General features: G+C 44.4%; 1 protein-coding gene and 1 pseudogene across 1 annotated transcript in view; both read right to left on the bottom strand.

Moving 5' to 3' along the window:
• The window catches only part of SORD (sorbitol dehydrogenase), a 47,000-nt gene that overhangs the window by 9,049 nt on the left and 15,903 nt on the right, over positions 1-22,048 (bottom strand). Inside the window, exons 2-5 of the mRNA XM_054450917.2 lie at positions 20,821-20,854; positions 17,850-18,014; positions 6,856-7,015; positions 2,704-2,822 (exon numbers count right to left, since the gene is read on the bottom strand). Coding sequence (XP_054306892.1) covers positions 2,704-2,822; positions 6,856-7,015; positions 17,850-18,014; positions 20,821-20,854 — 478 coding nt within the window. The remainder of the gene's footprint in view (positions 1-2,703; positions 2,823-6,855; positions 7,016-17,849; positions 18,015-20,820; positions 20,855-22,048) is intronic.
• LOC129014018 (14-3-3 protein zeta/delta-like) lies at positions 7,029-14,809 on the bottom strand (annotated as a pseudogene).

The following is a 22,048-nucleotide window of genomic DNA, read 5'->3' as shown; positions in this document are numbered from 1 at the left end:
GGCCATGGACAGGAACCATATCTTTTGTGTGTCTCTAGCATCTATCCCAGTGCCTGGCATGATAAGACCTTAGCGGCTGTTTGTTGAATGCAGAAGTGAATGAATCCATGAAGAATTATTCTCTACATAAAATACGCTCCTAGTGCTGGGTTCTATTTAATCCTCTCAAACCTCAGAGCTAAAATTTTCCCACTTACTCCTGGACACTAATGGAGATAATCTCAAACCACAGGATTCAAGGAAACACAAACTTATGCAGAAAATAAGAAATCTCAGAAGGTCTGGACTTGTTTTCCTGTTCTTTCTTTGCTCCTACCTTCGTGAGAACCCATCACACCTCCCCCAGAGAGAGACATATTCCTTTTAGGTGCCCTCTGAGGACCACCTGGAGAGGGTTCTTAAGTGAGTTGGCTCCTTGGGTTGGCCCAGGTGCCCAGATAGCCCCAGGATACTCAGGTATCCAACGATTTGCCTGAGACACCTGCTTCCCCATAGTATCTGCATGCTATGTGACACTATGGTTTTAATATAAAAATTAGGCCCACAGAATGAAAGCAATGCAGAACATCTTTGGGGATTTACCTTTTGTACACACCCCCGAGAACAATTTTGTGAGCTCCCTCAGAAAACAAAACACTGAAAAATAATACCTGAAATGTCCAACAAAGCATGATTAAAAAACTACACGGCTATTAAAAATTACTCCATAACTCTTTATCTATTGACATGGAAAAATGTTCACAGTATTTTTTTGAGACAGAGTCTTTCTCTGTCACCCAGGCTGGAGTGCAGTGGTGCAATCAGCTCACTGCAACCTCCGCCTCCCGGGTTCAAGCAATTCTCTCACCTCAGCCTCCTAACCACGCCTGGCTAATTTTTGTATTTTTAGTAGAGACAGGATTTCACCATGTTGGCCAGGGTGGTCTCAAACTCCTGACTTCAGGTGATCCGACTGCCTCAGCCTCCCAAAGTGCTAGGATTATAGGCACGAGCCACCATGCCCAGCCTGATTTTTAAAAAAGAGTAGGTAAAGGAAGCGTATTTAGCATGGTCTCAGAAAAAAACTAACTAAAAGATTCTATACCCAAATATTAGTAGTGGTTCTCTTGGGCTAATCGGTGATGGGATTGCAGGTGAATTTCTGTGTGTGTGTGTTGGGGGCAAGGCATGCCTGTGTGTGGTGTGTGTGATTTATTTTCCTTTTCTACGGTAAAAAGGTACTGGATCCATGCAGATTTTTATAAGAATCTGTCACCTGAGTCCCACAGTCTGCTAGCCCATTGCGGCAAGTCTATTCTACATCCATCAGCCCTCTTAGGAAGCCCTGTGATCACTTATTTGGCCAGCCAAAGAAAATCACAAACAAGTATGAGGAACACCAGATCACACCCACAAGGAGTGTGAGCGTACTGTCTGGGTCACCAGAATGATTTGGTCTGAGGCTGCTAAGGCCTGTTCCAGATGGCTTGAAACAGGGGATGAGAGAAGGCAGCTAGCTACAACCCTACTGCAGGCAGACTGCTGGCTCACAGTGGTGTGGGAGCGGACCACTGCTCACTCCTCCCACTAGCCGGGAGCAGGGTCTACCCTATTCATAGATGGGACTAGGCCATCACTTTGCTGGTACAATTTGAAAGTTCCAAGGGTAGCCCTTCCCTTTACTATCAAAAATATTCCTCTAAGGTGGAGGTTGTAGTGAGCCAAGATCACGCTGCTGTACTCCAGCCTGGGCAACAGAGTAAGACTCTGTCTCAAAAGAAAAAAAAAAATTTCCCTAGTTTCCCATCAAGGGTTCAAAAATAATCACCAGATTAATTCCTTTTTTTTTTTTTGAGACAGAATCTCGCTCTGTCGCCTAGGCTGGAGTGCAGTGGCATGATCTTGGCTCACTGCAACCTCTGCTTCCCAGGTTCAAGTGATTCTCTTGTCTCAGCCTCCCAAGTAGCTGGGACTACAGGGGGCGCATCACCACGCCCAGCTAATTTTTGTATTTTTAGTAAAGATGAGGTTTCATCATGTTGGCCAGGCTGGTCTTGAACTTTTGGCCTCAAGTGATCCACCCGTCTCAGCCTTCCAAAGTGCTGGGATTATAGGCATGAGCCACCCCGCCTGGCCCAGATTCATTCTTTTTGTTTGTTTGTTTGTTTGTTTTGAGATGGGGTCTTGTTTTTTTTGAGACAGGGTCTTGTTCTGTCACCCAGACTGGAGTTCAGTGGCACAATCATGCCTCACTGCACCCTTGACCTCCCAGGCTCAAGTGATCCTCCCACCTCAGCCTTCTGAGTAGCTGAAACTACAGACACACACTACCATACCTGCTAATTCTTGTATTTTTTTGTAGAGAGGGGGTTTCACCATGTTGCCCAGACTGGTCTTGAGCTCCTGGGCTCAAGTGATCCACTGGCTTTGGTCTCCCAAAGTGCTGGGATTATAGGCAGGAGCCACCGTGCCCAGCCAATTCATTCTTTAAATGAACAAAAGGGCTATGTTGCCTAGGACATATAACCCTAGTTAATATCATGTCTGCAGATACTCATTTGTTTAGCAAAGTGCTAGTCACTGAGGGAATGCGACACTGCAATCCTCCCTTACCCAGAAGGATTCTAGAACAAATCTCAAGCCTTGGAGGGGGAATGAGATGGGCAGAGAGGTCCCCACATTCCCAGTCAATGAACCCGCAACAGGGTAGCTTCTGTTTCTTACCAGCTCCACACACAAGGACCTTGTGTCCCAGGGTAACTCCGCCTCTCCTGCAGGCATGGATCCCCACAGAAAGTGGCTCAATCATGGCGCCTTCCTCAAAGGTGACATTGTCAGGAAGCCTGAGGAGTCAATTGACACAGAGATCCTCTGAGTTAACTACAATGCTAACAATAGTATTATATATGCCCAACATCACTGTGATAACAACCATAGCTAACATTTATCGAGCATTTATTTATGTACAGAGCAATGTGCTAAGCAATTTATATACATTAACTCATGTAAATCCCTGGAATAGTTCTGTGGTAGGTACTATCATGCCCGTCTTACAGATGAGGAAACAGGCGTGGTGGGTTAAATGACTCGCCCCAACGGTCCAAAGCTAGTGAGGGGCCCAAAGCGTTCAAATTAGAAGCCAGATATGTTCTCATCACAGAACCCATGCCACAATGTCCCCATCTGAAGAAGGCAACATGGTTTTCATTGGAGAAATCAATTCAGTGAAATGAACACATTATGTTTTCTTTAACGTGCTATCCAAGCTACGGTATGTGGTTATCATTAATAAATGAAAAGTTTATTTAACAAGGAGTTAACATGGCCACGATCCAGCATCTCCTCTGCTTCTCAAACTTACAGCCTTTTTAGTTTCACTTTAGCAAACAATCCTGACTATCACCAGTTTTGCAGAATAGTGATTTAGCAATGGGCATCACTCTGATAGTCGCCTCCCATATTATACATTCCAGAAGAACCACATCTGAGGACAGCGGCTGCCCTGCTGACCCAGGACCAGTCAAGAAGGAAAAAGGACCTGTTCCACAAAGCTGATTAAATGCTGTGTCACCTTCACTCTGGGTTCTAGGTTTTCACTTCCACTGGCATCTTGACCCTATCAATAATACAGCTGATGACGACAGCAAATATTTGCATAAAGCTTTACAGATTAGGAAGCACGCTCATCCATTATCTCATTTAATCCTCATGATAACCATGTTAGGCAGGTAGGGCAGGCTTTTTTTAGAAAACCTTTAGTTTACAGAAGAGGAAACTGAAACTCACTGACATTGAGAGAATTGCCAAGGTTATGAAGCTAGGGAATGAAGGCCAGACTTAACCAAGGTGTCCTGATTCCACATCCTCTGCCTGTCCCATATCAGCTGCTTCCTGCTATGAGCAGCTGTGTAGCTAATATTAATATCCAATTTCTGCTAGTTCCTCACTGCCCAGGATTTACCCAGCACCCCAAATCTCCACACATAGGAACAGGAAAACCCTCAAGTTCCAAAAAGAAATAAATGTGGCAGCCAAACCATGTGCTCATCCCCATGATCCTTTCAACACTGTCTCCGATCTTCAACAGAATAACTCAGAGCCCTCCTGTCACTGTCCCTGATCCTTGACAGAACTACTCACCGGGCCAATGGAGGCCCAGCTGCCACCCACCACCCCCTTATCCCTTCCCCTCGGCTTCTTTCCCATCACTTCCCCTACTCCAATCCACTGTCCTGCTCTGACTGAGATCACACTCCTTCTACTCCCCCTAGAAGTATCCCTTCTATATAACAGGAAAAAGTTTAAAATGAAATAGTGAAGATTCCTAAACTCTCTCAGGGACTCCACAGGCTCCTAGACACGCCTGCCCTTCCACATCTGGGCCTCCTGAGGAACTCATAAGGGCTCTATGCAGAGGGTGGCCTGCGTGGAAACTACATGGAGGAGAGATGGGATTGGGGAAGGTGATGAGGGAAGATTGTTATCAGGAAGAATACTCTACAGATTAAGCAGATTCTGCCTCATCCGCCTGCACCCAACACAGCCAACCATGTTGGAAAGCCACCTGGTGTGGAGGCAGAAGCGTGCACAAGCAGTCCTGGAGGCCAGCCCCGCTGGCACTGACCTTGGGAAAACCACTGACTCCACCCTCCCCAATCTTGTCCAGTGGGGGTTGATGGAGAACAAGGATGAGAAGACTCCAAGTTTCTTCCCAGCCCCAAACTTTCATGACTTTATAAACACCAGAGAGTGATGAGGCAACTTGGTAGTTTTTACAATGGGGTTCAGGGAACAGTCCAAATTGGGTAACGGATGATCAAGAAGCCAAGGAGGAAGCAGGAAAATAGAAAGAAAATAGATACAAAAATAAAGAGGCTGTGGTAGTATGGGAAACCTAAAAAGACATCAGAGAGGAGGGCTTGGGTCTAGGGAAGAACTGGGGACACAGGCAGAAAGCCCCCTGGGAGGAGAAGAAAGGCAGGGGCTGTAGGACTCCCCAGAGACCTTCCTCAGCACCCCCACTGCCACTGCCACTGCCACTGCCAACCAGAGCCCCATCATTCCCTATAAACCACCAGCACAAGGCTCTCTTTCAGGCCCACTCCTGCACCTCCATCCCCAGACCACTAGGCCATGACTATGGCATAGCTTGGTACCATTTACTGAGCACTTACTATGTGCCAGACCTCATGCTGGAGACTTGATATGCTTTTCTCATTGGATCTCATCAGTAATTCTGTGAGGGAGGTACCATTACTATCTCTATTTTACAGGCAAGGATATTGAGGTTACAAAATTTAAGTGACTTGCCCAAGGTCACACAGTTGTAATTGGCAGAGACCAGTGGGCTTCACCACTATGCTCTTCTGCCTTCCATGAAACTTTTGTTTGGTGTCTTGACTTGGAAAGGGCCCCAGAAAGATGGGCTCATTCAGGAACCACTTGCTGAAAGGTGTACTCTGCACATGTAACCTGCTTACTTCTAGAGCAGGTTCAGGTGTTGACTTAAACCCATCACAAGGTCTCTGGCCTGTGACTCCTCTCAAGGCTCCCAGTGGGCCCTAGAAAAACTCAGATCTGTCATACTGCTCCTGTGACTGGCACCTGGCCTCCATCAGACAAGCCCCAGCCTGGGGCCAGGCTGTGGTGGGAGAAGAATGCATCTGGGTTGGGTCACGGGGAAAGCAGCACTTCAGCACCCTAGAGCTCCATGGCTGGGGCCATGAGGGGTCATGCAGAAAGGGAAGCACTTTGCTTCCTCCAGACTCAACTTCACAATTTCAGGGGTGAGAATTGGAGTAGGGTAAGGGAGTGGGCACAGGGCAGGAGCTTGAGACTCAGAGACCCCAGTTTGACTCTTGGTTGTGCTCTGTGGCCAAGTCAATGAGCTTCCTTCTGCCTTGGTTAACCCAATAACGGTGCCCACCTCACCATTATTCTTGTGGAGATTAAATAAATTAAAGCATGCAAACCACTTATTAGCACAAGGGCAGGCACATAGTAATAATAATTATGACTCTCCATGCATCACCTTATTTAATATTTTGGCGATTAAATGAAACTGAATCAGAGAAAAGTGAAATCATTTCTCCAAAATCACTTGCCAGGAGGGAGTAGATCCAGGATCCCAGAGCTCAAGCCCTGGCAGCACACCATGGCACCTCAGGAAATGTCAGCTGTTGCTGTCATGGTGTGGTGTTGTTATTATCGAGGTCATTGTTGTTGTTTTTCTTTTTGAGATGGAGTCTCGGTCTGTTGCCCAGGCTGGAGTGCAGTGGCGTGATCTCGGCTCACTGCAACCTCCACCTCCCAGGTTCAAGCCATTCTCCTGCCTCAGCCTCCCAAGTAGCTGGGACTACAGGTGCCCGCCACTAGGCCTGGCTAATTTTTTGTATTTTTTTAGTAGAGATGGGGTTTCACCGTGTTAGCCAGGAAGGTCTCAATCTCCTGATCTCATGATCCACCCGCCTCGGCCTCCTAAAGTGCTGGGATTACAGGCGTGAGCCACCACACCTGGCCGAGGTCATTGTTGTTATGACCTTTCTGGTGGTTGCAGTGGAAACTAATAACAGAGGATGAACCACAGGAATTCCCTCCAGGATGTCTGCAGAGGGTGAGTGATTTCAGCAATAATTTTCTATTGTTGCTCTAAGTAAGGGAAACAAACTGAAAGACTAAAACCAACCACTGTGAGTCAGTCTTATTCCTAGGGAGGCTACCCTCTCTCAATGCCACCAAGAAGAGTAGCCTGCCCAGGTGATGCCTCATGTTTGGAATTATGAGCTGAAAAGAATAAAGAAATAACTACAGGAAACAGCACCAAGCTAATGAAGGGAAAGAGGTCCCAGGAGACCCAGTGGGACTGTGGACACTAACTTGTAACAAAAGGCTGCATTGTGCTTATAGAACCGGCAGAGGTTCCCGTCATCGGGGGGTGTGGCACAGAAGAAGATGGAAGGCGACAGATTGTATCGGCCAATCTTGCAGAATTCATCATTTTCTCGGGGAGCACCAGGCTCGATGGCAACACGATCACCTGGAGAGGAAAACAAAGATGGCACCATGTCCGAGGGTGGGAGCAGAGTCTGCCCCCTCTTTGGTCTGGTTCTTTGTTTTCCAACCTTTGAAAACAGCAGAAGCAGAGATGTTATGAAGGCTTGCATGCTCACGGGCAGATGCCAGATGAGAGAATCTAGCTTAACGAGCCACCCTCCTCCCTGGGGACCCAGGGTGTCCTAGGCAAGTGAGGAAACTCGGGATGAAGCACAGACTCACTCTGGGGGAAAAGGACCAGCCCCCTCCTCCACAGCCCAGTGTGGCCTGCCCTTTTACCAACTCCTGCAACAAGCCAAGCTACCCCTCTATCTCCACAGCCACTTCCCAGCTAAGGCAAGCCAAGTATAGTTCCCATCTCACACTGCTGGAGAAGGTGTAGCTAATACATGGAGTTTGCAGGCATTTTTTCTTCATCTGTTTGGAAGATAGGGAGCAAAGCCTTTACAAAGACAAGAGCTATAATTACAACATGTTTTATGTCCAGTCTGGTCGTTTTTAGACAATTATTAGGAGTCAACTGATTCCTGGTAGTAGAACTGCAAAGGCCAATGACCTGCAGAGGCCTCGTACAGTGGAGAGTAATACTTGAGGCTTCTGAACAGCCAGCTCTATGATATTTCTACTCTGTGCCTCACAACACCTGCTTGGAAACCCAGCCTGAGAACTGCTCTCTAATTGCTTTTTTTTCCTATCTTTTTATTATGAAGAATTTCAAACACACAGCAAAATTCAAAGAACTGTATAGCGAACACCTGGACACCCTCCTCCTACATTCTTCGAGGAACATCTAGCTATATTCACTTTATCACATATCTATCCATCTACCCCTCCATCTCATCTCTGTCTCCTTCCATCAATCTATCTTCTTTTCCGATGCATTTCAAAGCAGGCTGCAGACATCAGTATACTTCACCCTTAAATGCTTCAGCCTGCATATCATTAACTAGAGTTCAGTATTTGTTTATGGTTCTTTTTTAAAGGTATCACCTAGGAATGCAAACAACTTTTAAGATACAGAACACTACCACTACCTCAGAAATCTTATTCCTCTGTATCTGTTCCCAGTCAATCCCAAGCCCCATCCCCAGAGGACACCAATGTTTTGACTGTTTTTTGTACCACAGATTAGTACTGCCTGTTCTAGCACATCACAAAAATGGGATCATACAGTAGATACTCTTTTGAATCTTGCTTCTTTCAGTTAGCATAATGTTTTTGAGACTGATCTATGTTGTTGTGGTATTAATTGTCCGGCCAGGTGTGGTGGCTCATGCCTATAATCTCATAATCCCAGCACTTTGGGAGGTCAAGGCAGGAGGATCACTTGAACCCAGGAGTTTGAGACCAACCTGGGCAACATAGGAAGACCTCATCTTTACAAAAAAATTTTTTTTAATTAGCTGAGCATCGTGGTGTGTGCCTGTGGTCCCAGCTACTTGGGAGGCTGAGGCAGGAGAATCACTTGAGCCCAAGAGGTTGAGGCTGCAGAGAGACAGGATCACACCACTGCATTCCCACCTGGGTGACAGAGCAAAACTGTCTCAAAAACAAATGACAGTTTGTTCCTTTTCATGGCTGAATAGTGTTCCAATGTAAGAGTATACCACAGTCAGTATCACCATTCTCTTATTGATGGAAAAAACCTGGTTGTTTCCAGTTTTCTCATTGTTGGTTTTTTGGGGTTTTTTTGTGTGCATGTTTCTTTGGTTTTTTTGTTTGTTTTTTGAGACAGGATCTCACTCCGTCACCCAGGCTGGAGTACAGTGATGCAATCACAGCTCACTGTAGCCTCGACCTCCCCAAGTTCAGGTGATCCTCCTGCCTCAGCCTCCCAAGTGAGGAAAGAGAAAGAAAAAAAGCAGGCAGACAGTTAGGGCAGGTCCTTGGTGAAATTCTTTCAAACAAAAGAGCAGTCTGGAAAAAATCAAGCTGCAGGCACATAAAGAGCAGCTTGGAAAAATCAAGCTACAGGCACAGATAAGGGAGTGAGGCCCAACATAAAAACGCCTTGGTTCTCTGTGTAATCAGTGCACTCCCAGGAAAAAGTTTCCTCCCCTTTTTGGGCATGTACACAGTGGGCTCCATGAGAACTTGCATGGGGTGGGGTGGGGGCTTGCCTAAAACATGCCCGTAGTTGCTCAGGCAAGAGAAGCTGCACTCTGTGCTTGCCTAATACATGCTCGCAGCTGCACAAATAAGGGAAGCTACACAGGTAGCTACAGAGAAAAGGTAAGTTACACAGCACCTAGACAGATAAGGGAAGTTTCTTATAAAAACCTTCGTATTTAACTGTAAAACAACAACCCTCTTTCAGGTCCCCTGCTCTGCTGCTGAGAGCTTTCCTCTTTGACTTATTAAACTTTCACTCCAACCTCACCCTTGGTGTCCATGCTCCTTAATTTTCTTGGTCATGAGACAAAGAACTCTGGATAACACCTCAGACAAAGAGACTGCTACACTGACCCTAGACTGCTTCACCTGTAGGGGGTCATCTGGGATATGTCAGAAGGGTGAGTAGGAGCAGCCCCCCAATACTTTACTTTCTGCAGTTTCTTATCCATAGTTTTTTTTTTTTTTTTCTCTCAAAATCAAACAAATACCAGGCCTCTGTTGGTCAGTTAAGAGTGGTTAGTGCAGCCACCAGATCTGTAAGACTCAGAGGACAGGCTTGCTGGAGGGGACTTTGTCAATCCCCCATCGCCCTTGGGTATTGGGAATGTCAGCTGTGTTCCAATCCAGTTTCCATTCATGGAAGATCTAGCCATCACATGGGGTTGGAAGGAGGTCCTGGGACAACTGAAGGTTTCTGGCTGAGGCTACACCTCAGTGTTATCTGAAGGCCCCTGAACTAACTCCAGTTCCTGACAGCCCATCATGGTGTCGGCACCAGGACTTCCAGTCTTTCCTATCACATTTTCTTCCATTCTCTCCTTTGTGACTATCATGTCTCCTATCCCTTCTTTGTATGCTATGCTGAAGGTGTTTTTACAACCTGGGAATATAATTTTGTTGGATAGAATCAGCCAGTGCCTTAGTAACCAGGAAAGTAACTCAAATAATTGCTGTTTTTGTGATTTCCTAGAAACAGGGAGAATTCAAGATTTCAGTCTAAATTTTCACCTCGTAAGGACCTTTTTGTCCCCCAATGATAGGCATTCATGGCACTGTATGGGAGGATATTTCACCCTCAGTGAATACCCTCCTCTCCATTTGGGTTTTGTGCCCAGCACTGCCCAGTGAATCTTTTTTCTTTCTTTCTTTCTTTTTGTTTTTTTGAGATGGAGTCTCGCTCTGTTGCCCAGGCTGGAGTACAGTGGCGCAATCTGGGCTCACTGCAAGCTCTGCCTCCCAGGTTCATGCCATTCTCCTGCCTCAGCCTCCCAAGTAGCTGGGACTACAGGCGCCTGCCACCACACCTGGCTAATTTTTGTATTTTTAGAAAAGACAGGGTTTCACCGTGTTAGCCAGGATGGTCTCCATCTCCTAACCTCATGATCTGCCCACCTCGGCCTCCCAAAGTGCTGGGATTACAGGCGTGAGCCACCACACCCAGCCAAATGTTTTTTTCTATTCATAAAACTTTTATTCTACTTAGATGAATTTAATACACATGTTCTTAACAATTATGCTTGGATTGTTCATGAAAATTTCATAAGACGTTAAACAAACCTAGCCTGTTGTTTCCCTGTTAACTATTTTACAGCACATGCATGTTAGTCAAGTATCAAAAAAAATTACAAAAGCAAAAAACCTAAAAATCACAAAAGCAAAAAACCTGAAAAAACGTTAAATACATGGGTTTTTGTTTTACTGCTGTGCTTGATATACATAAGTAATGAATATCAGCCAATTCGGTTTTACTGCATCTTTACTTTCACATTTGTTCCTCAGTTGTCTAAAACATTTAAATACAAATAAAATGAGTGTAGCAAAAATAATGAAAGCTAACAGCAGGTAACTTTACAAATAATGGAATGTGAACTGTTTCTGCCCTTATCCAGAGTAAAATGGGTTACGACTGTCTAAAGGAACACTTCTGCAGCTGTAGTCAAAGGTGTGCGCATTGAGATTGAGTGTTCCACAGATATACATGGTTTAACACGTGGGATCCATGGGATAACTGTTTCTACCACAGACTTGTAAGTGCTCCAAACCTTAAAGTACCCACAATTACTATACCTGTGACTGGAACCAATGATCCCTTTTACTCCCCACCAGGACAAACCAATATGTAGGTAGTTTTCTTTGCTTAAATACGGAAGTTTCTTTGCTTAGATATGGAACACTGGCCCTTGTGAAGCCACAATGTACCAAAAGTACTATGCCAAACATTTATAACTTGTATAAAAATTCCACATCCCCATATTGGCCACTTAAAATGAAAACAGGTAACTCCCTAAATGTTAACTGGCTCTACTCCCCTACTATTAAACATAAAAACCACATGGGAAATATAGAAATTCAAATAGAAGTAACACAAACCTGTCATAAATTGTAAACAAAAACTATTTGTGGGACAGCATGAATGACAAATGGTCTACTGTGTAAATTTTAGAATAAGGCAGAAAAAAGTGGGAAGGCTGGTTAATTTTCCCCTCCTTCTCCTGCTTCAGCTTTGTCTCCTCGGGTATCTGATGTCCACAATGTCAAGCTGTCTCTCAGTAATTGCATTATTCGCGTGCTGTCTTTGTATGACTCTTCACTTAATGTATCAAGTTCAGCAATGGCTCCATCAAAAGCTGTCTTTGCAAGACAGCAGGCTTTCTCTGGGTTCAGAATCTCACAAGAGAACACAGAGAAGTTAAGGGCCAGACCCAGTCTGATAGGATGTGTTGGATGTATTTCCTTTTTGCTGGTTTCAAAGGCTTCTTGGTATGCTTGTTGTGACTGATCGACAATCCCTTACTTGTCATCATCAGCGGCAACCTCAACCAAGTAACGGTAGTAATATCCTTTCATTTTCAAATAGAAGACTTTGCTCTCTGCTTGTGAAGCACTGGGGATCAAGAACTTTTCCAAAAGAGACAGTATCTCTTAGCTCTGTCTCAATTTTCTCTCTGTATTCTTGAGCCATCTGCTGTTCTTTCTCAGCACCTTCTGTCTTTTGTTCAATACTTGAGATGACCCCCCAAGATGACCTACGGGCTCCTACAACATTTTTATAAGCAACTGAGAGAAGATTCCTCTCCTCATTGGATAATTCAGCTCCTTGCTCAGTTACAGACTTCATGCAGGCTGCCACGTCATCATATCGCTCAGCCTGCTCAGCCAGTTTGGCCTTCTGAACCAGCTCATTTTTATTCATGACTGGATGTTCAGTGTCTGAAGTGGGTGGTGGCGGTGGATAGACAGGGGCTCAGCAGTCTCTGGGTGGTGGGGGCAGCAGTGGCAAGGCTGAGACTGTGTCTGCCCATTGAATTTGAACAGTTCCTCTATGCGACAATTTTCTTTTGCTAAGAGGCATACTGTGGGGGTAGACTATCAAACCCCAAACCTCTTTCTAACCTCTGCCTGGAAAAAATTTAGAGTCAGAGTTTTTACCTAACGTTTCAGTCCCTACCATGCCACCTAGTGAAATGGGATTTTTCTCTGTGGGGGGCACTATTGGCCCTTTGTCCAAGGCCTCTAGTTCCCCAATTTATCTCCCTCCTACATCCCTCTATTAGGGACGAGGCTCCATGCCCCATCTGTAAACAGCAAAATTCCACATTCAATAGTCAAGAGGAAGCCACCCTTGAGAGACAACTTTTAGCCTCAGTACTGTCCCCATCACAGGGAGAACAGCCATTCAATCCTTATGTTTGAGGCACCTGTTCTGCATCCAGCTACATTGGAGTCTCTGGCTAACAGACAATTGCTTCTTCACATATCAGGCTTTGCTGCTGGAAGGATCTACAGTCCACTTAAAAACCTGTCCCTGCCTAAACCCAGCCACTTTCCTCCCAGAGGAAATTAGAGACTACTGAAAATAGATTTACATGCAAGGTGTGTAAGGAAAGTAAAATGTGTTTTGGTAAAAGATTATAAGAAAGCATGGAAATGTAAATTTTGCCTAGAAATAAAGGATTGTTTAGAATTAGGTTAAGATAAAGCTGAAGGTTTGAGCAAGTTGTGGAAGGATTATAAAAATTAACCTTGCAAAGGAAATTCTGTGTCTGAATATATTGACTAAATTCAAAAGGGTATTCTATGTTTTTTACGTAAATTGAGCATTGAAATAAAAGCACAACAAGGCTTTCTTAAGGCACTGATCTGCTCCTTAACAAAAATGTGTAGAGAGTTATAAAAGGTTTACAAAAATCTCACCTCATGATCAAACTGGGTAAGATTTGATAGAATTATCTCTAAGGTTTCATTTAAAAAGTTGGGGTTGACATTAATAGTAGACTAACGAAAGGGTGAAATTTGACTTTCTCCTCTTGAACAGGATTTTCATGTAACATTAAAGACAGATTGTTTGGAAGCTAAGTCCTCCCTCTTAATGAGTGAAGGTTTTTGCCTTGTTTTAAAATGTTTGAGTCATGACTTTGGCTAAAATAAATAGTTTATAGTAATCTGTAATTGTACTTCATAATATCAAGTGCTTTGAACCGCTAACATATTTAACAGGCTCCCCCAAATCAAACTTCAGTTTCAAGGTTGTCTTTTCTAATCCCTAGCTTTTGGGTACTATAGTAGGCCCCTGGAGCATCCAAAAGAGAGGTAAACAATAGTATTTGACATGTTGAGTTACGTGGGATTGCCAAAGTCATGTTTAATCTTCTTTAGGTTATATTTTAGTGAATAATATTATGTTCCAAAATTGTATAGAATATCTAAAATTCTAATGTCTGAGTATTTGCTATCAATCATAATTAAGGTTATTGTGTAAATTATTGTAAACCACAGAGATAATCAAATTTCTTTGTCGATTGTGTTTTTAACTGTAGCTACCCTGGATATTTTGTCATTCACAGACAATTGCTGTCTTGTTTTAATCATCTTCAAAAGATAGTTTATAATCAGCTATAGGACTTTGATAGGTGCTCTCAAATGCAGGTTTCTGATAACCTTGGAGATTGTGACATTGGAATAGAGGAAAAATGTATAGGACTCATGAAGAACTGAAATGTTCACGAATACCAAGCAGAGCAAGTATTAATGGAATGGACTGAACTAATAGAAAACTGAAGTAATCCTTTTTAACTTTCTGCTTAAAACATTGCTAATCCTTGTTTTTCAGAGTCAAGGGAATTTTTCTTTTGAGCTATCTACAGCTTTTAACAATTCAGTAATGTATACTCCTGTGAATAAAATTTGGAGTATGTTTGTTTCTTTCGGCCAGTTTCTCTAGACTTTGGAAACTATTTGTGAGTATTCTTGATTTATGGCAATATAGTTGTTTCCATCAGTGCAATAAGAATCCATCTTCTTTTACAACAGGACACAAATGGAGAAACTAGTTGTTTTACCAAGGCTTTGACTGGAACGGTGTGCTTCCCTTTAAAAAATCAAGCTGGAGTTGCAGAGCCAATAAATGCCCCTTGGGAAAACTGGCTTCATATCTTGTCTACACAGTCCCAGTACAGGATTCCTAAGCTGCGGTGAGTAAAGAATGTCGCTTTCTAACAGGCTCCATGTTCTTTTGACCTCAAGACGAGAGGAATTTGCCCAACTCATAGGTATTTGAGTATACAAATCCATGGCTGGGCTCAGCTTTGAAAAGTAGGGCCGGGCGCAGTGGCTCACACCTGTAATCCCAGCACTTTGGGAGGCCGAGGCAGGTGGATCACAAGGTCAGGAGATCGAGACCATCCTGGCTAACACAGTGAAACCCCATCTCTACTAAAAATACAAAAAATTAGCAGGCCTGGTGGTGGGTGCCTGTAGTCCCAGATACTCAAGGAGGCTGAGGCAGGAGAATGGCATGAACCCGGGAGGCAGAGGTTGCAGTGAGCCAAGATGGCCCTACTACACTCCAGCCTGAACAACAGAATGAGACTTCATCTCAAAAAAATAAAATGTCTATATTTGTCTCTTCCTTCTATCTCCTCTGACTCCCTCTGCTTTCTCTCCTGTCCGGTGAACTTTCTGCAAATTATGCCTATGCCATTAACGATGAATCTTCCACCTAGCCTTCAAGATCCTCCATAATCAGGTGGAGTTTTCATATTATTCAGTTTTATCTTCTAATTATAATTATATTATGATAACATGACATTTCACAGTTTTACAGTGCTTTTTAAATTTTATTTTATTTTATTTTTTTGAGATAGAGTCTTGCTTTGTCACCCAAGCTGGAGTGCAGTGGTGCAATCATGGCTCACTGCAACCTCAACCTCCTGGGCTTAAGTGATCCTTCTGTCTCAGCCTCCTGAGTAGCTGGAACTGCAGGTGCACACCACCACACCCAGCTAATTTTATTTTTTGTAGAGACAGGGTCTCCCTCTGTTGCTCATGCTGGTCTCAAACTCCTGAGCTCAAGCAATTCTTCTGCCTCGGCCTCCCAAAGTGCTGAGATTACAGGTGTAAGCCACCATGCCCAGCCAAGTGCTTTTTAAAGAGGGACTTTTATAAAGATTATGCATGTTTATCATCTCCAATAACTCCCCAACACAAAACTTCTGCTCTGAGCAGCACAGACTTATCTGCACCCAGATGTGTTACTCTCACATCTATAATTTTATTGTTCGCTTCCTCTTTTTTTTTTTTTTTTTTGAGATGGAGTCTCGCTCTGCCTCTCACCAAGGCTGGAAAGCTGGCATGCAGTGGCACAATCTCAGCTCACTGCAACCTCTGCCTCCTGGGTTCAGGCAATTCTCCTGCCTCAGCCTCCCAAGTAGCTGGGATTACAGGTGCGTGCCACCATGTCTGGCTAATTTTTCTATTTTTAGACAGAGTTTCACCATATTGGCCAGGCTGGTCTCAAACCCCTGACCTCAAGTGATCTGCCCACTGTAGCTTCCCAAAGTGCTGGGATTACAGGCATGGGCAACCACACCCAGCCTGTTCACTTCCTCTTAACTAGAATATTAGCTCTGACCTCTTCAATAACTCAAATATAAAACCTTTCTCAAGTATGAAGATGCTGGGTAAGCCCAGTGGTTCTGAGCACTTGCTCTAGAGTCCAGAAGACCAGGGTGGGTATCCCAGTTCTGAGACCAACTAGTGAGTGAGCCTGGGCAATAACCAGCCTTCAATTTCTTCTTCAATTAATGAAGATAATAACGCCTACCTCATAGAGTTGTTACAAGAATGAAATAAATAGCCCAGGTGCAGTGGCTCAGGCCCATAATTACAGCACTTTGGGAGGCCAAGGTGGGCAGATCACTTGAGGTCAGGAGTTCAAGACCAGCCTGGCCAATATGGTGAAACCCAGCCTCTACCAAAAATACAAAAATTAGCTAGGCATGGTGGTGCATATCTGTAATCCCAGCTACTCGGGAGGCTGAGGCATGGGAATCACTTGAACCAGGAGGTGGAGGTTGCAGCAAGGCGAGATCGCACCACTGCACTCCAGCCTGGGTGACAGAGCAAGACTCCATCCAAAAAAAAAGAAAAAAGAAAGAAAGAAAGAATTGTACATCTAAGTGTTTAACATGGAGACTAATGTAGCAAATCAATAAATATTAGCCACCCTTTTATTAATACTACTGTTAGATGTCTAGCTCAAAGACCTATCTCCTCCATGAACTCTTTAACCACCTCTGCCCACAACAAATGCCCTTTGAACTCCTAAAGCCTATTCTTTTCCACACCTAATTGTACCCTATGGCCTTGCTGTCTAATTGCTGGTATTTATGAAGGGCCTGACATCTAGTGTTTCCATATAGATCTAAGCATCCAGGGATCATATCTGCTCATTTTTCTGTATCCCTCAAGGCTCATGGCATAAGACTGAGTTCATTGTAGACAACTGACTAAACCCTTGTTATAATTTACATTTAGAGAACCCCACTCTTTGTTATAATTTATAGTCAGAGACTTTGTCCCACAGGTGAGAACCAATCATCAGTGGCTGTTGGAAGCTATAAACATTCCACTATGAAATAACCTCATAACACCACAGGAGCCTTCTTGACTTCCGCTAATGATGAATGACTTAAAATCCCTAAATAAGACACATGCCTGACTGCTTCACAGCTAGTCAATCCCTCTCCATGTGGTTGGGCTCAGAGAACTTTATAACTAACACAGGATGGGGCCTCCTGTCAACCTCCACCTTCCCCCAAATAATGTGACCTTATTTCCAGGCTGCACAGCAGCCTCACCGGTAAAGGAAGGTTAAAGCCAACAGCTAACTATGCCAAGACAACTTGGATTTAATTCATGGTATCAGGGAACAACACAGCCTGCCACAGCTGAGAATTCCTCCCTCTGGAAAAATGAATTAAGTAAATCTAGGAAAAATAATGGTGGTTTCCCAGCCATCTAATAAAAATCAAACACTATATCCAAGGCCGTGGTTCACAGCATGTAAAGGTAGTTTGGGTTCCTGTGCCTCAAATGTTTTCTCCAGCCCTTTACCTGGCTTATTTCTTACTTGGCTCCGGATGTTGGATTAATTGTCCCTTCCTCAAATGAACCAAGGGTCTGGGTAAAATACACTAATCACACCCTGTATTCTCCTCTACTGCCCTAAACACATGGTGACTAAGTAACTATCTGTCTGCTCCAGGTCCCTCTTTTCTTGTGTAAGGTAAGATCCATGTGAGTATGGACCAAGATTGTCTTGTTCCCTGCTGTACCCAGAGCTTAACAGAGGGCCTGGCCCAAAGAAAGCATGCACACATATTTATGTTGAATGAACACATAAGTCGAAGGACCTTGCTGACCTGGTTTTAGGTGCTTTACCAATGATCCCACTTTTTCGACTGTTCCTGAAGCTTCATGTCCCAGCACCATGGGCTTTTTCACAATAAAATTCCCAATTCGACCATCCTCCCAGTAGTGGACATCTGAGCCACAGATTCCAACAGAATGCATCCTCAGCAACACCTCTGATAAAAGAAAGGAAGAAAAAAACAGTGAGAGAGGGAAGAACCCCTATCACTCTGAGGTGACCTAGTGATTTCCCTTTGCCCAGGGGACAGGGCTGGGTTACCAGGCCAGGTACACGATTTAGGCCACAGAGGAAAACAAGCTCCATAGCAACCCTGATTAAGTCTCGCAAGGCAAACAAACTTCCACATGTGATGGCTAATTTTATGTGTCCACTTGGCTAGGCTATAGTGCCTGGTTGTTTGAAAATACGTGTTGGGCATGGTTAACTTTTAAACCAATAGACTTTGAGTAAAGTAGATTACCCTCCATAATGTGAGTGAGCCTCATCCAATCAGTTTGAAGGTCTTAAAAGCAAAGACTGAGGTTTTCTGAAGGAGAAGGAATTATCCTCAAGACTGCAACATCAACTCTTACCTGAATTTCCAGCCTGCCCTTTGTGCACACACACATACATACATACACATATATCTTAGTGGTTTTGTTTCTCTGGACAACACTGACAAATACACTGGGTAAACAATATATCATTAGTAGGATGAAATGTACCAAACACTTAAGAGAACAAACTGTTTTCCAAAAGATAACTTTCCAGACAATTAATATGCTATGCGTGATTCGTAGATGTGTATCTATTTATGAGAAAAGGTCTGGTAGAATCTCAGCTTGGCAACATTTTGTGAACTATCAAGTTGAGTTCTTCATGCCTATTGTTTTCTTTCCTTTTTTTATTTTTATTTTTATTTTTTATTTTTAGACAGAGTCTCCCTCTGTCGCCCAGACTGGAGTGCAATGGCAGGATCTTGGCTCACCGCAATCTCCGCCTCCCTGGTTCAAGCAATTCTCCTGCCTCAGCCTCCTAAGTAGCTGGGATTACAGGTATGCGCCACCACGCCCGGCTAATTTTTGTATTTTTAGTAGAGACGGGGTTTCGCCATGTTGGCCAGGCTGGTCTTGAACTCATGACCTCAGGTGATCCGCCCACCTCAGCCTCCCAAAGTGCTGGGATTACAGGCCTGAGCCACCGCGCCTGGCCAGTTTTCTAAGTTTAAAATAATGATGGTAATGAGCCCCTTTGGTGAAATAAGTACCAATAAGTACCATCATCTCTGACTGAGATGATGGTTATGAATACCTCCCTGAAAAAAACACTCTGCCTTAGAAAGACAAAGAGACCCAAATCCCTGCTATGCACTGCACTTGCCACAGACTGCCAGGGGTGGCTCTTCAGAACTTTCTTCCTCCTTAGTTTTAGCGAAGAGTAAGAAATGGCAGGGTGAATTCTCAGGTCAAATGCAGGGAAAAGTCATTTGAGTTAGGAAAATCATCTCAGAATTTCCTCTCTTGAAGTAGCAATTGGTAGCGAGAGATTAGATTTGACTTGCTAGAACACTCGCTGAAATGCACTCTTTTCCCTTCCAATGCAAGTGTAGCAAGAGAAGAGAGTGCGAGCAGAATGCTGCTTCAGGGAGAAAAGCTGTACCAGGAGCCAAGCTTGTACTCTGGGTCCAAGACAGCCCTCGTTTGGCCACTTCTGGAATCAACAGTCAACTTTTCAGGACACAGTGAGGTAACTCTTTCACTTCTCTGAACATGGTATCTTGGTGAAAATCCTTGAACCCTAACTATACAATACTTACTCAGCACCCATAGAATGGCTATATTCTATCTAGTCTGTATTTTTACCACTTACAAGTCGATAACCCAACTGACCTTTCAGTAGCAAAGCTCTGGATCTACCAGAAAAGCTGCCTTCGATCTGATGTTCACCGAGAAGCTGTGGTTCTGGTGTGAGGTAGGACAAAGTGGGAAAGGACACCCCCAACTCCTCAAGGGCAGAAAGGGGACCTGACTGTCTAGGTGTGAGAAGGGGAGGGTGAGTATCTACAGACACTCTGCCCATTGCCCCCAGCCTCACTTCAGGGTCCTGCACGATTATGACAAAGTGGAATTCCAGGGATGGGAGGGATTAGAAAGCTGTCAGCAGGGATCTGCCCGAGCCAACAGACAAAAAGAGATGGAAATGTTCACAGCACCTGCCATGTGCAGACAGTGGGCTGGACTTTATCCTCACCATAGCACTCAGTTTGTACATGAGAAACCCAAAGCTGGGAAGTTGCAGATGCCACCTTGGGTGTCAGCATGTTAGCTAAGCCCCACAGGCTTAGCAAGTGAGAGGCCTGGAAGGAGTGGAGTAAGGGTGTTGGAAACCCTGCCCCAGTGTGCTCACTCACTTTCTGTGCTTGGTTGATTAGGGCAGGGGACAGGGCCCCATGCAGCCCCTCCCACCCCCACTGGAGGGTAGGTCCTTGGGCTGCCCCACACTTCAGTGACTGGCCTTCCTGGGGAGTGGGGAAAGTTGGCATGATGCTCCCTTTGCTAAAGATTAAGTTCTGTAGACTCACTCCTTTTCAAAGTTTGGGTTAGGGTTAGGACACTTGGCCACTCCAACAACAGCTTCTGGTAGATAGGGTATACTGTCATTAGGTCAAAAGAGGAAGAATTCTGTCATTGGTCCATATACTTCACATCAAAAACTCTTTGGGACAATTCAGCAGTCTGGTACGGTAATTTTTCTGATTCTATCACTGTTCTTTTTATTTCATGTAGCAGCCAAGATAAACTTCCCACCAGGTCATGCTGTGGACAGTACACTCTGTTCTCAGCCTAACAAAAGCATAGGTTTTTAATGGACACAAAAGTAATAAACAATAGGAAAAGAGAGGTAAGGGAACAATATACATGTGACTTCAAAGGAAACAACAGGAAATAATAAAATATAAGTCGTGTTTCCCAAGACCTTACCATTTGGGCCTGGTTCGGGGATAGGATAGTTCTCCTAAAAGAAACAAAATTGAAAAAATCATTTAGCATGCATAATAACTTTACCTTATGAATATTTTCTGTTAAAAACAATTAGAGTTTCATCATTAGTTTATTTCTTCTTAGAATTAACACAAGCTCAGACCACACTGCTCCTGGGTGCATGCCTGAGGGGATACACTAAATGGCACGCTGCACACACCTGCCTAGCCCTTCGTCACTTTTCTGCATAACACAGTGACTGACTCAATAGCGGCATGCCCAGCATACTCACAGAGCATACAGAGGACCACACTTGTTGTCACTAGTGACATGTCACAGGGTGAGATGAAGTTCTGACGCTGGGTTCCCTCCCTGGGAAACAGCCTACAAGCCAAAGGCACAATCCTAACCGAGGAAGAGCTGCCTCTAATTGCTGACTTCATCCCACCCACTGGTGCAACTTCGTGAGGACTAAGGAAAAAGCACAGTCCATGTAACTCTAGGCAGAAGGGATCTTTGGGTCTCTAGATCTGCCATCCATATCAGATCCTGCCTTCCTGGAAAAACATGTTCTTAGATACAGATTTGTTTGGTCTGACAAACTCCTCCAGGGAAAGGATGCAGGTATTTCTGACAGTTGCACATGAGGATGTTTCCCTCTAGACAGGTAGGAGAAAGTGTCTGTGCTGCCAACCTCTTTCCTTTACATCAGCACAAAGACTGATACCTGGTCCTCTTTTCCTAAACTTCCCATGTGGCATTTTAGGGGCCCCTTGGGAACACGTAAGAACTGCCTTTTGGCCCCTCTCACAGGTTCAAAAGCAATCTGAGCTATTCTGGTGTTCACAGCTAGTAGTAGTAGCAGTAGCAGCAGTAGTTGTAGTAGTGTTGGTTTACTAAGCCTTCTTTCCTCATTGTCAACAGTCTAGGAAAGTCCTAGTGACAATCCAAGTGTTCATTTTATTCTTTGAAGGTAATCAAGAAAAGAGATGTACCCAAGCGCAGTGGCTCATGCCTGTAATCCCAGCACTTTGGGAGGCTGATGTGGGCGGATCACTTGAGGTCAGGAGTTTGAGACCAGCCTGGCCAACATGGTGACACCCATCTCTACCAAAAATACAAAAATTAGCCGGGCGTGGTGGCACTTGCCTGTAGTCTCAGCTACTCAGGAGGCTGAGGCAGGAGAATTGCTTGAACCCGGGAGATGGAGGTAGCAGTGAGCCAAGAT

Source organism: Pongo pygmaeus, chromosome 16 (assembly GCF_028885625.2).
Source record: "Pongo pygmaeus isolate AG05252 chromosome 16, NHGRI_mPonPyg2-v2.0_pri, whole genome shotgun sequence".
NCBI classification, from domain to species: domain Eukaryota; kingdom Metazoa; phylum Chordata; class Mammalia; order Primates; family Hominidae; genus Pongo; species Pongo pygmaeus.
Note: the sequence above shows the minus strand (reverse complement) of the source record. Positions and strands in the feature narration are given on the sequence as shown.